The 18810-nt window shown below is 39.3% G+C and overlaps 5 protein-coding genes across 5 annotated transcripts; 3 read left to right on the top strand and 2 right to left on the bottom strand.

Moving 5' to 3' along the window:
* Positions 1-2830: 2830 nt before the first annotated feature.
* On the bottom strand, positions 2831-3771 carry F5B22DRAFT_626705 (uncharacterized protein). The gene is made up of 2 exons (XM_047976268.1): positions 3743-3771; positions 2831-3672 (listed from the first exon to the last, which is right to left on the bottom strand). The coding sequence occupies exon 2, from the start codon at positions 3564-3566 to the stop codon at positions 3153-3155; it is 414 nt and encodes a 137-aa protein (XP_047826002.1). The 5' UTR covers positions 3567-3672; positions 3743-3771; the 3' UTR covers positions 2831-3152.
* An 879-nt stretch (positions 3772-4650) lies between these two features.
* On the top strand, positions 4651-6038 carry F5B22DRAFT_651441 (NADH:flavin oxidoreductase/NADH oxidase; the record flags this gene model as incomplete). The annotated part of the gene is made up of 4 exons (XM_047979463.1): positions 4651-4822; positions 4878-5542; positions 5600-5950; positions 5997-6038. 4 exons carry the CDS (start codon positions 4651-4653, stop codon positions 6036-6038), a joined length of 1230 nt encoding a protein of 409 aa, XP_047826001.1.
* A 1060-nt stretch (positions 6039-7098) lies between these two features.
* Positions 7099-7935, bottom strand: F5B22DRAFT_651440 (uncharacterized protein; the record flags this gene model as incomplete). Its single annotated transcript, XM_047979462.1, has 1 exon — positions 7099-7935. The coding sequence occupies one exon, from the start codon at positions 7933-7935 to the stop codon at positions 7099-7101; it is 837 nt and encodes a 278-aa protein (XP_047826000.1).
* Positions 7936-11258: 3323 nt separating this feature from the next.
* Positions 11259-11771, top strand: F5B22DRAFT_639716 (uncharacterized protein; the record flags this gene model as incomplete). Its single annotated transcript, XM_047977755.1, has 2 exons — positions 11259-11526; positions 11596-11771. The coding sequence occupies 2 exons, from the start codon at positions 11259-11261 to the stop codon at positions 11769-11771; spliced, it is 444 nt and encodes a 147-aa protein (XP_047825999.1).
* A 1174-nt stretch (positions 11772-12945) lies between these two features.
* Positions 12946-14411, top strand: F5B22DRAFT_496295 (uncharacterized protein). The gene is made up of 3 exons (XM_047972406.1): positions 12946-13403; positions 13463-14104; positions 14205-14411. Exons 1-3 carry the CDS (start codon positions 13126-13128, stop codon positions 14305-14307), a joined length of 1023 nt encoding a protein of 340 aa, XP_047825998.1. The 5' UTR covers positions 12946-13125; the 3' UTR covers positions 14308-14411.
* Positions 14412-18810: the final 4399 nt, after the last annotated feature.

Here is an 18810-nt window from a genome sequence, read left to right as displayed (position 1 = left end):
TTGCAAGGCCTGGACTTTCAGCTCGAGCAAGGATGCGATTAAATTTTCGCCGTAACCATAACTTGATAACTGGTAGTAGCCTATTAAACTCCGATTCAGGATGAGGTGTCAGCTTCGTAGTTGGAGGATAATCATGAGTCTGGTGATAATATGCGAGCCATTGATTACGAGGATGACTACGATCCAGAGAAATTTTGTTATTATGGCGGCCATGTGATTCAATATCGTGGGCTGTGCTGGCGAGTTAGTAGCATTACCAAAGCAGCAATAGGTTGCGAGAAATAATTATATGCGCGATTACCGCTCGAAGTACTGATGCTAACAGCGAGCTTCTGTTGGGCTGAAGTAGCACGATAGGTCGGTTAAATGGTAAAGCTGAGAATGACCTTGCTATATTAGTCATGTTTTCTGTATGGCCCTAACATACACGATACGTGAATGACCCAGACAAGCGAGTGGTCTATCTGTATATTTCCTTGTAGGAACTTACTTTAAACAATATAGTAACAATAAATTTGATTTCATTTACAGCGTTCATAACCATTAAGGGGTTAAAAAAAAAAAAAAAAAAAAAAACACCTTCACTAAACAGCTTGTCATATAGTTAATTATAATTAATTATATTAAAGTTATAAATATATAACTACATATTTAATCTGCTTAGATTTTAATATTTAGTCTTTTTATAATTGAATTTATCATTAGATTATGCCCGGAGGGGTTTTTACTATTTTTTAAGTTGGAAACCTACCCCTTCGTAACTGGCAGCACTTTATAATGGTGATTAATTATATTTTTCATACCAGCTAGCCTTGGAGCAACTCTGCGTGTGTCTTACGTTAAAAATATACTAGGCTATTATAAACTCCTTCCAACTTGTAAGTTACGTGAATTCGTTGTGATATCGCGTAATGAAGGTGGGCTTTGTTTTCGACGGCTTAGTACTTTCTGATCTATTGAATAGATTTTTGCTGCAGCGTGGACACTTGAAGAGTCCCGATCTCATATCCTGGAGGGCTAAGACCAACTGAGTTTAATTACTTGATATTGCCGTTTCTCAAAAGAGAAAGTAATAATCAACAGGTCTCCAATACTCCAAACAAGAGTATCCCGCCTCAGTATGTTACGTAGCCTCCGAGTAGCCTTGGTACGCTGGCTATGTGACAACTATTCCGCCTTTTCCTATGTAGTTCGTCTATGAAGCAGGCATGTTCCAAGCCACATACGTTTGACCTTCAAGTGATCTGCAACATGACTTCCGCTGCAGGACTGCCAACCGCGCAGGTGCTACTGTACTACTTAATAGAACAAGGATTGCTATACCACTTGCAAGGCCTCGCTTAGCGCTGCTGGCTATTGAGGACCCTGGCTCCTCGCGGGGTAGCATTGTCGAGACGAAAGCGATTGGTCTGCCAGTCGCACGCGTACAGCACTTGTCAGCCAACGAAGGAATAACCAGAGAAAAGAGCCTGAGCTGAACTTTCGGCTATCGTTCCTAATGCCGGCGACTGGGGGCTTGGAGAATGATTTTTACGATGGTTAGCCCGTCAAGTGCTATGCAAATAACCAAAAGGTCCATAATACACTGAGACATGGGACACCTTTTGGTTCGGCTACTCCGAAAACGGGACGGGCTTTGCTGTCAGACTCACTATATCAATGTAGTATGCAGGTTTTTGTTTATCAAATCATCTCGAGTCAATATAATTCGTCGTAGTATCATTGCTGTAAAGTCTCCGTTGTCGCTGGTGTCTTCTAGACTTTGCCAAGCAAGCGCTTTATAGATCAGATAGGTGTCCCATCATTGACTACACTAGCCATCGGGCTCTTTATCATAGCAGGAAATTTCTTACGATGGTTTGAGGTGGTGTAGATTATTATTTTTAAATATGCAAATTTCTAGCTTTACACTCCGAGTTCTGATACCCGCCATCAATACACTCCATCTGTAATTGTAGCAAAGACCTATTTGATAGAAGCAAGGAGGTTATTTTCAGGCTCTGAATACGCTAGAATAACAAGGGCAGATGATTGGGCTTGGAACTTGATGCTATTCACAATATAATGATTAACTAGGGCTGCATGAGCCCTTGACCAACCAATTCTATCTTGGCCTTGGTGATTGAGCCTCCCATTATAAGTACTGGTGACCTAGTAGTAGAGCTGCACCGTCAGTGACCGCTAGAACCTCAGTTCAGATACGGTACTAGCTAGGCTTTAGGATTACTTGGAAGGAGGCCCTCGGGTCTGGGGACGCCCGGACTGAGGGATACCTTCCAAGAGTCCTAAGGTCGTCCGAGGTCGCACGGTGCTAGATGACGCCGGAAAGAAATACCCATGAATGCGAAAGCAGGGCGCGTTGTAGCTCAGGGACTTAGACACCTTAAGAGGCAAGGCGAATTACTTTTGTGGGTTTCCCCAGGTTTTATTCTAACTATAATTGTTCTTTCCTTCTCCTCTTCTCTTATAGAAGCTGCCTAGCTAGCCAGCTTTGATAAGGAAACCTTACTTTCAACTCGTTACTTATATTGGTAACTCTTCAGTAGTTACTTGGATTATTGGTAGGCTGATAGGTAGATGACAGTAATTTTCAGCGTATCGATATTTGATTTACCATGTTATGTAGAGGGATACAATAGGGTAAATATTTCCAACATCATATTACTTGTATCGAATGGGGTTGGGTAATGTAGCTTGAATATTCTAGGCATGTTGTTGCTATTGTCAGCCAATTGTACTGAATTCTAGGATAGCACGATCGTAAAAACACGTCTATCACAGTTGCCCCAAGATAGAGCTGCCAATTCTGTCAACTGATCACGCATAAGATCACAGATTATGTAACGAATAATTCATGCTACTGCAGATGTTGATCAATCGGGTCTGGAAAATTAACATAGAGCGACTCCATGTCATCAGTCAGGTCCGTCAACGACATACCTAGCTCAGTTCCAGTTAACCGATACCAGGACATCTCAGGTTGTTCATAATTTTCACCGTACTCGCGTTTCACCATCTCGACCCAGGCAGGTTGAATGCCCCAGGACACCTTCAGGAAGCCGCCTTCCCCCTCATCCTAGCGTGCTTGCGGTTGATCGATGATGACGAACCCACGCTGCCACTCGAGATCGCGGATTCGCGGGATGTGGAAGTCATAAGCTGTCTCTTCTGCGACAGAGTTTCGCGACGCGTTCCTCGTCGGACGCGTCGACCGGCAACGGCATACCCCAGACATCAAAGCGGTTGTACCAGCCGCCGGCGGTGTTATCCCGATCTTGGAGCGTCTCTCGGTGAAGTGTCTCAGCTAGGGCTCTGAGATGGTCACGGTTGTCTGATTGAGGGGTTGTGGCGTAGATCTGGATCGACCACATAGGCCGCTTGTCGTTAATTCTGAAGTCAGATACCTCCCATCTATCAGGAACTTGGATGATTTCGTCCCGCACCCAAGCAGTGATGCAAGGTGTGTTGTCATGGCTGGGTGCCTCCTCGACGATATAGTGCCCGATGATCTTAATTGGTGGCAGGCCGCCAGTTGATCGCCTTTGCGTTAGTATTGTCTCAGACATACCGAATATAATTGTTCCTAATATGAGTTGATTGAGTGAGAATTGCGTCAAATATGAGCTAGATCCCTGAGGGACAGAATTAAAAAACAATGTGCTATTGGTGTTTAGCGGATGCGCACATTGAGCGCAGGGGATCAAAGAACCACGTGTCTTGAACGAGTACCAATACATACCTATTTTTTTTTTTTTTTTTTTTTTTTTTTTCCAAATTATGAGTGATAATTCAGGCACAAGAAGCTATGCCTTCTTAGCGACTGTATCTAACTGCTATGTTCAGGTATATTGTGGCCTTTTGCGTCTTAGTCGTTACTGGATGAGACTCTAGACTACCTATGAGGCCACTTCACCCATCTACCTACGAAATGGAAAAGCCAAGCATGAATGGTTTCAGGTGCATGATATAATGTCAGGCATAAGTATGCGTCTATATACTAGTGGAACTAAGATCGCTAAGTATTGCGGCAGCAGGGTCGTAGATCTCGGAAATTAAGGGCACCAGCCTAGGTAGTTAAATGTATATATATCACTATAAGCGATATAATCAACTTTGTGACTTGAGGAACAGCCTGTCTAGGTGCGCGCGTTGATTTTCATTGAAGAAAAATCCGTAACAACACCCCATCTTTTCCAACATCTTTATACAAGGTTGCCTACACCCATCGCCTATGATTACGAGCAACTACCCACCTAGGGAGGTAGGGAAGGTTATTTAATCAGTGATGTTAGCCATACTCCTTCCCAAGTGATCGTGAGCCTAGCGCTCTTGGCATTGAGTAGAGCCTCTCAGCCCTACCGGGGCATTAATTCGTCCGACGGTAGAATATTTGTCGAGAGTTTTGAAAAGGGTAATTACTATCTGTCTCTATCATTAAATCTTCGTGGCCGATTACTCGACTCATGGCCTAGCGCTCTAATTTACGTAATGTTCCAACTTCCCGAGCCCGAATCAAGTTCTTCCATTTTCTCTCCGTGATTCCAGGTTGATTTGCATATAAAATGCCTGGCCTAGTCAATCTACTTGATTCTGCCACGTATGAAAGCCTCAAAAGCCAGTCGCGCAGCTCATAGTAATTATCTACACAACATGGAGCACATCTCCCAGCCACTCACCTTAAAATGTGGTCTCACGCTACCAAACCGCCTCGTCAAAGCAGCCATGTCAGAGAACATGGCAGATAAGAATAATCTTCCGGACAACAAATTTCATGTTGCATATGGCAAGTGGGCGGGCGGGGGTTGGGGTATGCTACTGACAGGTGAGACTTCAAGCCAAACGTTTTCGTTCGGAGTACACCTATTAAGATTGATCAGGTAATGTCCAAGTCGATGCGGCTTACCTAGGAAACTATAGAGAAACAGCGGTAGACCCCTCGCTTGAGACCCAATTGAAACAGGCGTGGAAAGAATGGGCTGCAGCTTGTAATCGCCACGGAACACCGACTGTTATGCAACTGAGCCATGCTGGAAGGCAATCGCCGATAGGAGCCGGAAGGCGAGGGCTATGCACCCAGACTCTGGCCCCGAGTTCCATCTCGCTGGATATGGGAGGAGGTTTGCTGGCAAAGGCTCTCACGCCACTCATTTTTGGGACACCCCGTGAGATGATGTTAGGTGACATCGACAGGGTGGTACAGCAGTTCACTTACGCCGCATGCCTGGCCGTCGACGCGGGGTTTCAAGGAATACAGATACATGCAGCACATGGCTATCTTTTATCTCAGTTTCTGTCCGCTAAGGCGAACAGAAGGACTGATGAGTACGGAGGCTCGCCTGCCAATCGTGCACGCTTAGTTGTGCGAGTTTTGCAAGCAGTTCGAGAGGCAGTCCCAGCGAGCTTTTGCGTAGGCATAAAGCTGAACTCGGTTGATCACCAGTCTTCTGATGAGCTCCAAAATTGTATTGAGCAGCTAAGATTAATTGTCACGGCCGGTGTAGACTTTGTTGAGATTAGCGGCGGAACATGGGAGGATCCAAAAGTACGTATTGAGGAAGAACGTTCTGAGGTGTTGTATAGAATTTAACCAATTCTGCAGATGATGTCAAACGCAGATCAGATGCCGAGAGAGAAATCAGATCGATCAAAGGCGCGAGAGGCTTTCTTCCTTGAGTTTGCCAAAGCGATTCGATACGAATTCCCTTCGGTGCCACTCCTGGTGACCGGCGGTTTCCGCACACGTTCAGGCATGCGGGAAGCGATAGACAGCGGAGACTGTGATTTGATTGGAATCGCTCGGCCGGCAGTCCTATCTCCTCAACTGCCTAATGATATCGTCTTTAACAAGAACATTCCTGATGAAGAGTCGACGTTGCAAACTCAATATATTAGAACCCCTCGGTTAGCTAAGATCACAGGTATTAAAGCAGTCAGCTCTGGTGCAGAAAGTGTAAGATTAACGTCCAATCAATTAGATCTGTGCTAACAGTGACTAGCGCTGGTACAGCTCGGAAATTTTGAAGATGGGTCAGAGCTAGCAGTATAACTTGAGGATTAACCGGATAATAAGAATCTATAACGATGGCAGAGATCTGTGCTTAGAACTTAATTTTATTCACAGAATAAATGATCTACTAGGGCTGCGAAAGTCCTTGAGTCAATTCCTTCTTGGCTTTGACTTGACTCTACATACAATTGCCTCATTTTAAATATTGCCTGCATATCTTCAAAGATCATGGCCAGCATCTTTGGTACGCCTGTAGCGCAAGGCGAACTGCATTTATCTTGCACGCGCGTAATAGTATGCATGGTGCAAGTATGCGTTCCTTTATAAACCAACATGCCGTCACGCTGAAGATGCTGTAGACTTTTTAAAAGCAGGCATAAGCGTCATCGGCAATCAAGCTACTCAGCACCTCCCTAATATGATATATGTTATCAGATCTCTCTAAGATTATGAAGTTTTGCTACAATGTTTAAAGAACTAGACAAGATTTTTAGATAGCAATGCTTCGGATTTATAAGGTCCTTGGTGGATGAGAGTAAAAATTGATCTGAGGCATCCACGGCTACAAAGATAAACAGAGTCTACACCCCTATAGATATTTCGGAATAGCTTCAAATACTGGGTAATATGTTGGTCAGGAGGAAAAGAACTTCATGTATTCGTTGAGAAGAGGGCGTGTCACAGCAACACGCCAAAACCATGAAGCCATCGCCATAAGGTCCTTTTTATTGTATAAGAAAGTTCCGAAACCTCAAAACTCCTAGGCCCCCTTGCTGACTACATCATCACCCCACACCCCTTTAAGGATAGACGATTGTATGGCGAAAGAAATCCTGCCACTAGTTAAATGGCAGCTATTTCTGAGAAAAGGCTTACCAACCCTCTCTACGGACAACACTGTAGGCATGTAGACGGGTCTTGGCATCTGCCGATTTTACAGTTGCCTTATGGCCTTACCACAGCGAGTAATATGGCCACAGTCTCTACGTGGACGGTAGTTCTCCCGGTGCAGCTACGAGTCGAAAGATAATTAGCAAATTTCAGTTTTCCCTTCTAATTTTGTGCATTGGGTGACAAACCTGTAGAGAATCTTATTTCGCCAGCTTCTCCTTTGGCCCAACCATTTCCGCTAAGGCAACAGATCCTCTTTGCGACTTTCCACGCCCGTGGAGCTCCCACAATCTCAACGCCGTGATAATAACCGTGGTGTTCCAGCGCTCTCCAAATGAAAGCCCACGGCCCACGAGCTTGAGATCGAAAGGGTGTTTGGGACTTGTCCAGAAAGACTTCCACTCTAGTATAGCCACGACCTCGTCCTTGGATGCGGCCGCGGAAGAAGTAGATGTACTCTGGCTACTACCACTCTCGCCCTGGTCGCTGCTATTGCGCCCACTGCCGCCTTTACCACTTGGTGTATTCTGGTCAAGTTCTGTCAAGAGAAATAGCCTGAAGCCGCCATGTTCTGTATTGTCTTCCCCCCTTTCGCTCCTATTGATATTCCTCCACTCAAATGGCTGGCGGTTCATTCTTTTGGAAGACATGATCTCAGTAGAGAATCGAAAAGCAGCATGCTTATCTTGGGTAAGATACGCACGCATAGTTTCTGTTACCAGTCCATTTGACTTGCGAGCTGGTATCCAGATTTGGCTATTATTGTTCACCGGTAAGCTGCTCAAAAGCGGAAAGTCATCACCAGCGGCAGCGAGGAGCGGGAATTTTGTTGTGGGCCCGTTATATAGGTATATACCTTGATTGACGTGTAGTGGTGCGCTCATGCTATAACCTGAGTGAACTTTTACCGCAAAAAGACGATCTCTTTGGTCTGCGCCGCATACATGGAATGTGTAGAACCCTTCCGAGTTCCACTGGTAGTAGATCTTCATTACAGGCGGAATTGGGCAGTACGGAAGGGAGGGTTCATCTGCCATGTTGAAATTGGCTCCTAGTGTCGATAAGATCAATTCAATGTCGGAAGAGGAGGATATGAGGGACAGGAGGTGGAAGCAATGGGCAACAAACAGTGGACGGCTCACGATGGTGATGGAGGCGGTGGTAGCTCGAAATATTATGTAGTCAAGAAAAGGAATAAAGCAGACATACTAAGCAAACAAGACGGACCTAAGAGAAAATTTTCATATTACGTACTTTGTTTTGAATAACATCAACCAACTTTACACGCCACCAGAATCAGTCATAATGATTATGTGTTTCAAAACATGCATTTCGCGTAATAAAAATATGCTCACTGGTAAGGTATGAAACGTTTGCTACTGGGTCGGTGGTCACATTTATGGTACTCTATGAAACATTTGCTATGCGGCTGGTGATCATATTTGTGGTACTCGGTGAATAGCAAATTAGACGATTAAGGCCATCAAGGGGGCTTCTTTTCTGGTTGTCTGCTGCTGACGACCAACAAATAGAAGTACGCCAGCTATCTGACATCATTTTCAGCTCTCTTGTTGAAGGTAGTCAACCAACAATCAAAAGTTCTTCAACTGCCTGACGTCATTTGCTGCATTATTATCGAATCAATCAACCAACAATTAGAAATCATTGCAAGCAGATGCGTACAATACAAGGTAAACAACCCTACATGACTACTGGGGCCTCCATGTTAATTCAGCTTGCAACAACCTGCTCCGTCCAGTTGGAGCCACACTTAACGAATGGTTCTGCTAGTTACCGATCTGAGAACACGTGGTCATCAAGCGAGAGTATGAAAATCGCTCGTTGTTGCTCTGTTTAGCGTTAGGGGACTAATTCCCACGTAGCAACTATCCATCTTTCGGACAGCATTAGAGACACGTTGAGTTATCAGTCTAATTGTAGTATTCAATTAATCTAACAGGGGCTGCCGTAAGGCTACTGAGTCTCCCCTGCTCCATTCTCCTGATTTACAAAGCCAATAACCGAAAATTAATTCGCAGTGGTTGATATTACCTTCTACCTCTGTTACACGCGTGCAAGCTGAACATGCAGCTCGTCTTATGCTCTGGCCGTACGAAAAACCATTGTAAGATATTCATAATCTTGAAAAATATGCATGCAATATAAAAAAGTAAGGTTCTATAGACTTCACTTTGAAATAAGCCAATGAGACCTAGGCGGTCAGATCTGCCAGACCAGTTATGTATAGAGTCGGGTCCAGCTACCAAGGCCAAAAAGGAATTGGTTGGTCAAGGATTCCTGCAGCCTTAGTTAACCATTGTAATCTGAATAGCTTCAATTCTAAGTCCAGTTGTCTGCCCTTATTATAACCTCCGCCTTTACCCTTAAAGTCTGCCACCTCCCATCTAATATTACTGTCTACTCCATCCTTCTTCTCGTTAACCCTCAGCGCATGATGATCACCATACCACGTAAAGGAGATTTTCTATAAATATCTATTGAAAATGATCATCTAGAACGGCTGCGAAACCCAGTCCTAGTGATTGTCACACTCCTGTCCACGACATGAATACTTTGAGGATCCAGTATAGGCCATCTTAGGGGCCAGATCGATTAATCCCCTATCCTGCCAAGCTATATATCAAAGGATATTGCCAGTTGGGACATAAACAGAAAAGTACAGCCAATACCCATATATATCCAAATCCTGTACTAAACCGATTCCTAGCATTAAGAAGTTGCCACCTCTTTAGCAGAGATGATTCAACCAATGTTTCCATCAAACAAATACAAAAGTTAGAGAGAAAGAAGCGAAGCTCAGATATCGTATATCCAGTGCCAAAGGTTAGCACGTTGATGGAGGTATGGCAAATTGCAGATAAGAAGAATATCCAAAGTGCCCGAAGTGCCTTCTTCTCGAAGCCTGGACGGGGTATATGATCCTTAGGTTGCCGCAATTTAATATTTGGATTTTGGTGGATCAGACAAGGAGGCATAAATAACTCAAATGAGGTGATATGAAGGCGATGCCAGAAAGTTCCCCAGAATCGTCGCAATGTATACGCTTCACCAACTTTGCCAAATAGGGGAGGCCATTCTTCTGGGGAATCCCAAGCAAGGACTGAAACAAAAATGATTGAGAAGATATTGTGGGAAGTTGCCAGGATGATGTACGTGTTCCAAACCCAACGAACAGAAAAGATCGCTCGCAAACATATCGCTTTCGTATCAAGGGGTGGCAGAAACCCTTGGCTGGCTGGCCCGAAGTCAGAAATATCAGTCCCAAGGGCTATGAGACTAGCCGTGACTAGCCTAGATGTAATTGTGTATGCTGAAACCAGGCAAAGGGCCCAGGACGATTTGATGATGGCATATCTGAACCTATTGTGGATGTGGGGAACATGGGTTTCATCGTCTAACAATTTTATGTTCCGAATGTTGATCCATAGTCTGGTAACAGCTCTCAGACGCTCACTGAGGGCCAAGGATTCATCTATTCGAACAACAGAACGCTTGATGAAGAGTACGGACGACGTGTACAGGGTGGCCCATACTATGAATTCTACCGATAAGAATGATCCAGAGTCTGGGAGATATAATTTATCAGTCAAGCATCCAATCATGCTTATCATGTAAGAAACACTGAAAAATATTCGTATAGGGCCGAATGGCTGTTGGACTGCAAAGAAGAATAATGCATAAGAGAGGGGAAATAGGACTAGTGAACACATGTTGGCTGTGAATGGCGTTTGAAGTGATGGCCATGAACTGTAGCATCTGATGGCATAGACAAATGTTTTTAATTACTGTCAGAAGGGCTGTACAAGGGATGAAGTAAGACTGTCATTATGACACAAGGTCTAAGAGATCAGAAATCTGAAGACATTCAGACTTCTCTGGCTATATACAGTGTATCTCTTTATTCCTCCATCCCAAGACCCCTGAAAATTATTTCATTTTATCAGCTATCGTTGTCGATGTTTTGAACCTTCAGGGTATATTGCCCAACTACTGAATTTTACCAGCCTCCCTGGCTAATTTGAACACATTAAAGGACCAAGCAAGCACCTAGGCAAACATCTTGCTTTTCCCTGTCCAAGCTGATCCTGTCTACATGGTGCATCTATCGATAAGTATTCCAAATTGGAGAGAACTGCATCAGAGATAATGAGCAGGTTCCGAATATATAAGTTTGGATATTTCCTTGAAGTTAAATCATTCTATCCTTTCTAAATAACCCAAACATTTAGTCACCATCTCGACTCCCCATTAACCTTTTGCACCCATTGTAAGCGATCAACACGATCCCTTTCTGCCCGGTTGTCATATTTGCATACATATTCTATCTCACCCTATCAATATGCCTATCGCAATTTTCGCAGACGTTGCCGTCCTTGGCATCCTCGGCGGTGCCGCCGGTGGCACTATTGGGAGCTGGTGCAGCGCCCACCCCAAGAACAAGGGTTGCGTTGGCAAGAAACGCGATATCCTCGGTACCGAAGCCGTTCCCAAAATGCGCATCGAGCGTCAAGATGTTGGTCCTTGCAACGTGGCCCAGTTCAACTTTGACCGCTGCCATGAACAGCTAGCCACTGTCACAGTGACCAGCTCACTTCCTGCTGCCGGAGGTAAGTACTCAACTTCCTGGAATCCTGCCCCAAGAAATATAAATTCGTGGTCTGACGATATCATTACAGAAGTCAAGTTTGACGGTGTTCCACCAGCTTGCATGGACCTCGCTGGTGTTTTGACGGGATCCTGCCCAGGTGGGAACGGCCCTATGATCACTGTTTGTGGTTCGGACTGCCTTCACTACACCGGCTTGACTGATGATCAGCTCGGAGCACTTTCCAAGGCACTCTCCACTTCATAAACAGACGGTGCCTTCGTTGAATACACCGGCCTTTTGTATGGTAGAGTGGAAGATATATAATTTGGTAATCGAAGCCTGGTGCTTCTGATTTATCGGTCTTCTTCATTCGTTTAGTCCCCTGTGCAGTTCTGGCCAGACTGTCACACAAACTATCATTATGAACTCATTGTTCAAAAATTTATCCAGTTCGTTCCCAGTACTTTTTACTCATGTTCTATGTGCTATAAACCTAAATGTGATAATTATAATGGAGCTCGTAATCTTGTGTTACACGTACGTACAGCTGAGTGTGCAGTTCGTCTGCGGCTACGGGCGTAATGAAGTCTCCTCATGACATTCGAGAGACCTGCAGGCAATACTGAAAGTTAGGGTATTATATTATAGACTTCACTTTATTGAGGAAAAATCTGAGATTTAGTCGGCTAGGATTGGCAGTCCAAGTGTTTATAAGAGTTAAAGTATACGTAGGTTGTGGTCGCAGATTTCCATCAGGCTTGGCACTATAAGCCAATACTAACGGTGATGGATATTTTGGACCCCAACCTACGTAATAAGGGCAGATAAACTGGGCTTAGAACTGAGGATTCTGATTACAATGATCTACTAGGGCTGCAGTAGTCCTTAACCAATAAACTCCTTTTCGCCTATTGGTAGCTTAAGATAATTCTATTGATAAAAACGAATGGGAAGTAATGGCGGAGTATATAATGGGCACTACTACTAACGACTTTAATAATAAGATCGTAGCTAATCCAGCTGCTTTCGTCCTGAAATAGCTGACGGCACATCGTAAGACTGTGAATGTATTGCGTACTCCTATGGGCTACATCTGCATAGGCTACGAAATGGAAAGCATAGATTTTCTGGGAGATGCTAACGGCGGTGCGGATGAAGCTGATGAAGCGGAATTGGTGTAGAGTACAGTGTTTCGTTAAAAGATGAAGGAGTGAGTAAGGCGCTAAAAGATGCTGCAATGCACAATGTAAATTGTCTCGGAGGTTATTAAGGATAAAGCTTAATAACTGCATATAGCATGCGCATAAGTGTAAGTGTAATGGATTAGTAGATAACGTAATAAGATAAGTACTTAAATCAATATTGATTAATGCTTTTATATATAGAAGGCTATATCATTAAGTGCATATGCATATGTATATATAAACTAACAAATTGACCATGGTTGACTTTGTTTTGTAGCCTAGTCTAAATCACTTAACCACCACCCAATACGCGTATTAAACTTGAATACGAGAACATATTCCAAGTTCTAAGTCTTGAAGTGTGGAAGCCTGTTACTTGTGATTGCGCAGCTTGAAATTACACCTAGGTATATAGGTACTACATTATTTATATCATGGGGCCTAGAACCACGCCAGCGGACAAGGAAAAACTAGTGCAAATGGACTCAATCTTTCGTGAGATCCAGACTATATACGATGCCGGTACCCCAATTTTCGCAAAAGAGAATATACGTCAAGTTGGCGAAGAGCTGCGCCGTTTTCAGGATGGTAAGCACAACGACGGCGGAAACATCACGATGAGGGGGGTTAATGGGGTCGATTATGAAGTATTTGTCCATCCCCCACGCCGCGGACCTCCGAGAGAGAATGAGGTTCCTGGCGGCTTAACCTGGTAAGATAACGTCGTTTAAAAGATATTATGCTATATATTTCCTAACATGTCGAGATAAGGATTATTCACTACCACGCCCTCGAATACCTTACCAGCTTTAAGTTATCGGATATAGCTGTATTTGATCTCCAGTCGGCCTACCTTCCCATGAAGATTGGAGCTATCATCAGGACACGGAACGAAAATGTTAAAGATACTCCTTTGCGTCCCGCTCCGCCGGAAGAGGACCTAACCACATATTGGGCCATCGAGCGAGAGTGGAAAACGAGCGAGCACTACGCGCAACTTCAGGAAGTGCTAGCTAACGTCGAGATACCCATTCCCTTAACCAAGGTTATCGCTGTTGCATCGGGCAGACCAGTCGTCCAGACGCAAGTGAATAAGCGCCGGGTTCTTCACCACTCGCTCATCTCCGACCTTCATTCAACCCTAGTTCGACGCGGCCTTTTTCTTCCTGCAGCGTCATCCACCAAGCCGTATATCCAGGATCCGGCCTATACGCAACGAGACAGAGATATTTTGCGCTCGGCCGAGTTCACCATCCTAGACGATCCGCAAGCATGGCTAGAGCTGGACGACTCTAGCGTGCTCGTGTGCATCAACGCTGACTTTCCAGTCGCCGACATCGTGGCCGATATATGCCGTCCGGCTTTAATAATTTGGGACAAGAAGCGAGGTCCTCATCCTTATTGGACTGTAACGTAAGCCTAAACGTGCTCTTATAAACTAGATATCATATCCCCCAGGCCCACGCCGTGATATCTCGATTCAAAATCTAACGTTGCTACCATTTATGTGTAGTCCAAGAGTAAAGGCGATGATTGAAAATGAGTATATCGAAACCAAGTTTCCCGATCATGAGTGTTTTGGAAATCTGGTCGTACTCGTCAGGAAGACCAGCTGATATCTAACGCCTCATTTAATGCCAAATGTCTTAGGATTAAGCAGACTGAGAGGGTTACAGAGGTAGGCAAGTTCAAAGCGGCCAGTGGGCGTTAGGACTTTCAGGGATTCAAGAGCATAAAGGCTGGGGAGAGGTTAGACAGCGATACGAGGATATTGCCAAGTACAGGAACACTCTGTGTAAGAACCCCGATGGTTGAGGAATCTATATGCCCTTCATTCGGCCCCTATCGACATACTACTATATCTACCAACCAGCCCCCGCTGATTCCGTGGTACTACCTGGCACACTAAACACCTGGACACCCGCGGGCTCTAATGTAGAAACGGCGACAAGACGCTTAACCCCCTATTGGGTTGTGGCAGCAGTACCAGAGCCTCACAAAAGGGAAGTTTCCCTCACGCCAGGCCCTCGTGTCAAACTGCCACAGGAGTAGAACACTACGAAGACCATATATGCCGATGATGGCGAAATGAGTGAGTATTCTAAGCGAGTGACTATCCTGTTCTATCTAAATAGAAAATGATCTTGCATCAGAGTATGCAACTATTTCAGGTGCTAGCTAGCAGCTTGCTGCCTATTAAGCACCAGCATGACATTCTGCCTGCCATCCTTGTGTATAGTCTCGATCCACGAGGAGCTAAACCGTAGAAATATCTGGGTTTCTGAACCCTAACGAAAATCAAATGAGTGACATGAGTTAACTCTAAGACTGTTCTCCTAGCTGACTAAGCTCCTTCCTCCGCCCCCTTCATAACTATCCTGCTTCTTCAAATTTAGACGCACATACGGCGAGAAGCTTAGAACATCTCATATGCCCTATAATCGCGAGTAGGAGGAAAGACAGCTTATGTTAGATGGCTCTCATCCCAATCATCTCCTTGCCCGAAATCCGTACTAGCTGTTTGGTGGTGGAGTCGTGTGCTCAAAACAAGGACGATGAATTTCGATGATTATGATGTCGACTTCGTCGCAAGGTGGATCACAGTGTCATGGAGGTATGTCCCGGAGTGAGTAGAAGGTCAGTCACAGTCAAGTAGGTAGGTAGAAGGGATAGTATAGGCGTCAATATTCATTGAATCCTGAACCCTCCAACCCTCGAAGGGGGGGCCAACACCCCTTTATATAGCCGGTAGGTCTAATACAGCCACCCCTAGGGTCTATGTGACTATATCACCTGACACACAGGTAGATACCCGTTCGGTATACGTGCATTAACACGTGTAATAATACTCGTTGGCAGTACACATAATTGATTGTTGCTTACTTGGTTACAAGGTGTCATGGGGGTTTGTTCCGGAGTGAGGCTAGATCACCAGTAGGTAGTACGTAGGAAGTAGATAGGTTAAAGGTATGGGTAAGGGTTTAATATTATTAATTCCTAACTCCCTAAATATAAAGAGGAAGCTTAAATACCTTTATATAGTTAACTTTTATACTATTTCTACCCTTTGGGGTAACTTTTACCCTAATGCTATAATGTTCCTTAATAAAGTACCCCCTCCTATAAATACCTTACTCTTAAGGTACTAATAAAAAGTAGCCTATAAAGAATACCGTTTAATATAGCTTAATAATAGGATTATAAATATATAAAAGATAGGTAATAGTTAAAAAAATATCCCTATTTATATATTTAAGTATTTAATAACTTTAAAGCTATTTATTTATTATATACCTTTTAATATATTATTAATCTTTTTAATGTTAATTTTTTCCTTTTTTTTTTCTTTTCCTTCTTTAGCTTTAACTTTACCTATTATTATAAATCCTATACTTTTATTAAAAGGCTTTTAATATTAATTATTTATTTTTTAAGTTTTTTAACTTTTATTCCTATAAATAAATATATTCTTTTATTTTTATTTTTAAATTAATTATTAATAATAGGTATATAATAGCTACTTTATTATAAATTTAATATTATATTTAAAGTTTAAACCTTTTATTAACTTTAAATAAAATAATAATAATAATAATAATAACTATAATAATAATAATGTTATATATTTTATTTAACTATTATATAATTATTACTTTATTATAAAGCTAATTTAAAGTAATTTAATATTTATATTATCCTTTATTATTATTACTTTAATACCTTAATAAAATAAAATATCCTTAAAGGAAAAAAAGAAAAGCCTATTTATATTAATAATAAATATAAATAAACTTATTACTTTATTATTAAATAATTAATATTAAAAATCTATATAATAATATTAATTAAATATATTTAATATAAATATAAATAAAAGCTATATATTTTTATATATTATTATACCTTTCCTTTTTTATAATTACTTTATAATTATTATATAATTATATTATAAGTTTTAACCTTTTTTAATTTATTAGCTTTTTTAAAATTTATAACTTTAAATTTATATACCTTTATTTTATTATTATTACCCTTATTAATATAAATATTAACTATTTATTAATTATTTATATATCTTCTTTTAAAAAATTATAAAATATTAAAAAGGTATAGTTAATTATTCTTTAAACTTTTTAAATTAAAAAAAATTATACTACCTTTCCTTCTATTATTACTATTATTACTATTATTAAAGCTATTATTAAATAATAGGAATATAAACTTTTAACCTTTAAATATATTATTACTATTATTAAAGCTATTATTAAAACCTTTACCAGGTTTTATAAAGAATATATAAAGGTTATAAATAAAAAAAAAATTTACCCTTAATTATATAACTATTAACCTCCTTTTATATAAAACTTTACTACTTTATAAGCCCCTTCTATTATTAATAATAATAAAAATAAAAATAAAGATAAAGATATTTAAACTCTAGCTTTTTTTTTTCTTTTATATAACTATTATTATACTATTATTATACCTTTTAACCATTATACCTTATTTTTTTAATTTTTTTTTTTAAATTATTAAATTAAACTTTATTTTTTCCCTTTTTATAATTATCCCTTATTCCTTTACCTATATCTTTTTATAATATTTAAAAATTATTTTTATTATTATACCTTTATTATTTAATTAAATATTATTTATTCTATAAGGACCCTTTATATATTAAAATTTCTTTAATTATAAAAATATTATCCCTTTATAATGCTATTAACTTTTAGCTTAATAATAATAAGGTTTTTTTTTTATATTTATAAAGCTTTAATATATTTATTAAAAAAGTATTATATATTTTATAAATTAAAGGTAGTTTTAATTAATAAATTAAAAAATAGGACTTTATTATTATAATTACTTTAAAAGGCCCTAAAAACTTATTAATTAATTTAAAACTTAACTATTATTAATTAATATTTTTTATTAATAGTATTATTAAATCTTTAACTTTAAATTTATAAAGGATTTACTTTTTATTATACTACTTTATATAAGCTTAATTACTATTATTTAATAGCTTTATTACTTTTTTATAGCTTTATTAAATTTATTATATATATTTCTTTATATTTTAAAAATTATATTATAGTTAAGTTTTAATTTAATTAAATAAGCCCTTTAATAAATAATTATATAATAGCTTTATAAATGCTTTATAATATATTATATAATTTAATATATTATAAACTTATTTAATTAAAATAAGCTTTTCCGTTTAATTATTTTATTTAAAATAGTTAAAGGTTTATAAATAATACTTTATTATTTAATTTTACCTTTTTATTTATTTATTAATTTATAAGTAAAAAGCTATATTTAACTTTTTTTTAATAATTAATTAATAATGTAATATTATTTAAAAGTAATTTATAAATAGAAACCTTTTATTCAATATAATACCTTTTAATAAATTATATTTAATAAATATTTTTTAAAATAATAAATCTATTAATTTCTTTATAATAAAAATATTTATAATAAGGAAATATATAAAATATTTAATTAATTAATCTATTATTATTAATATATTATTATATTTTTTATTAGATTATACTTTTAATTTTAATAACCTAATAATAAAGTTATATAAGATTTCTTTAAATAGGTATATTAATATTAATAATAAATTAAGCTTATTATAAGGTTAATATATTTTTACTTTTATTCTTTAATATATTATATAGGTTTTTATATACTCTTTAATATTTTTTATTAAACTATTTTAAAAGTAAATAGCTATTATTTTTTTTATTATTTTAAATACCCTTTAATATTTTAATAAAGCTATATTATAATAACTATTAAATAGCTTTTAAATTAATTAATATTTTTTAAGGATATATACCTTTATTTTATATTTTAATAATTTATCCTTTTTTATATACTATATTAACCTAATAATAAATTTTTTAATCTTTTATTACTTTTATATATTAAAGATAATAAGCTTATTAATTTATTAAGCTTTTTTAATAATATTTTCCAATATTGGATTTAAAGTTTTCTATATTATTATTATTAATAATAATAATATAGGGGGTTACAATTAACTATTTATTAACCTAATAAGTTTAGCGTAATAGTTTATTTATTTATTACCTTATATATCC

Source organism: Xylaria bambusicola (genome assembly GCF_022495145.1).
Source record: "Xylaria bambusicola strain CBS 139988 unplaced genomic scaffold F5B22scaffold_68, whole genome shotgun sequence".
NCBI lineage: Eukaryota > Fungi > Ascomycota > Sordariomycetes > Xylariales > Xylariaceae > Xylaria > Xylaria bambusicola.
The sequence above is the reverse complement of the archived record's forward strand: the minus strand, read 5'-3'. Positions and strand labels throughout refer to the sequence as shown.

What these genes read in the sequence shown, in the direction of transcription:
- F5B22DRAFT_626705 (XM_047976268.1), bottom strand. Translation starts at nt 3,566, where the DNA reads ATGTCTGAGACAATACTAACGCAAAGGCGATCAACTGGCGGCCTGCCA.
- F5B22DRAFT_496295 (XM_047972406.1), top strand. Translation starts at nt 13,126, where the DNA reads ATGGGGCCTAGAACCACGCCAGCGGACAAGGAAAAACTAGTGCAAATG. An exon ending in GTTCCTGGCGGCTTAACCTG is followed by an intron (nt 13,404 to 13,462) that starts GTAAGATAACGT and finishes TGTCGAGATAAG; the next exon opens with GATTATTCACTACCACGCCC. An exon ending in CATCCTTATTGGACTGTAAC is followed by an intron (nt 14,105 to 14,204) that starts GTAAGCCTAAAC and finishes ATTTATGTGTAG; the next exon opens with TCCAAGAGTAAAGGCGATGA.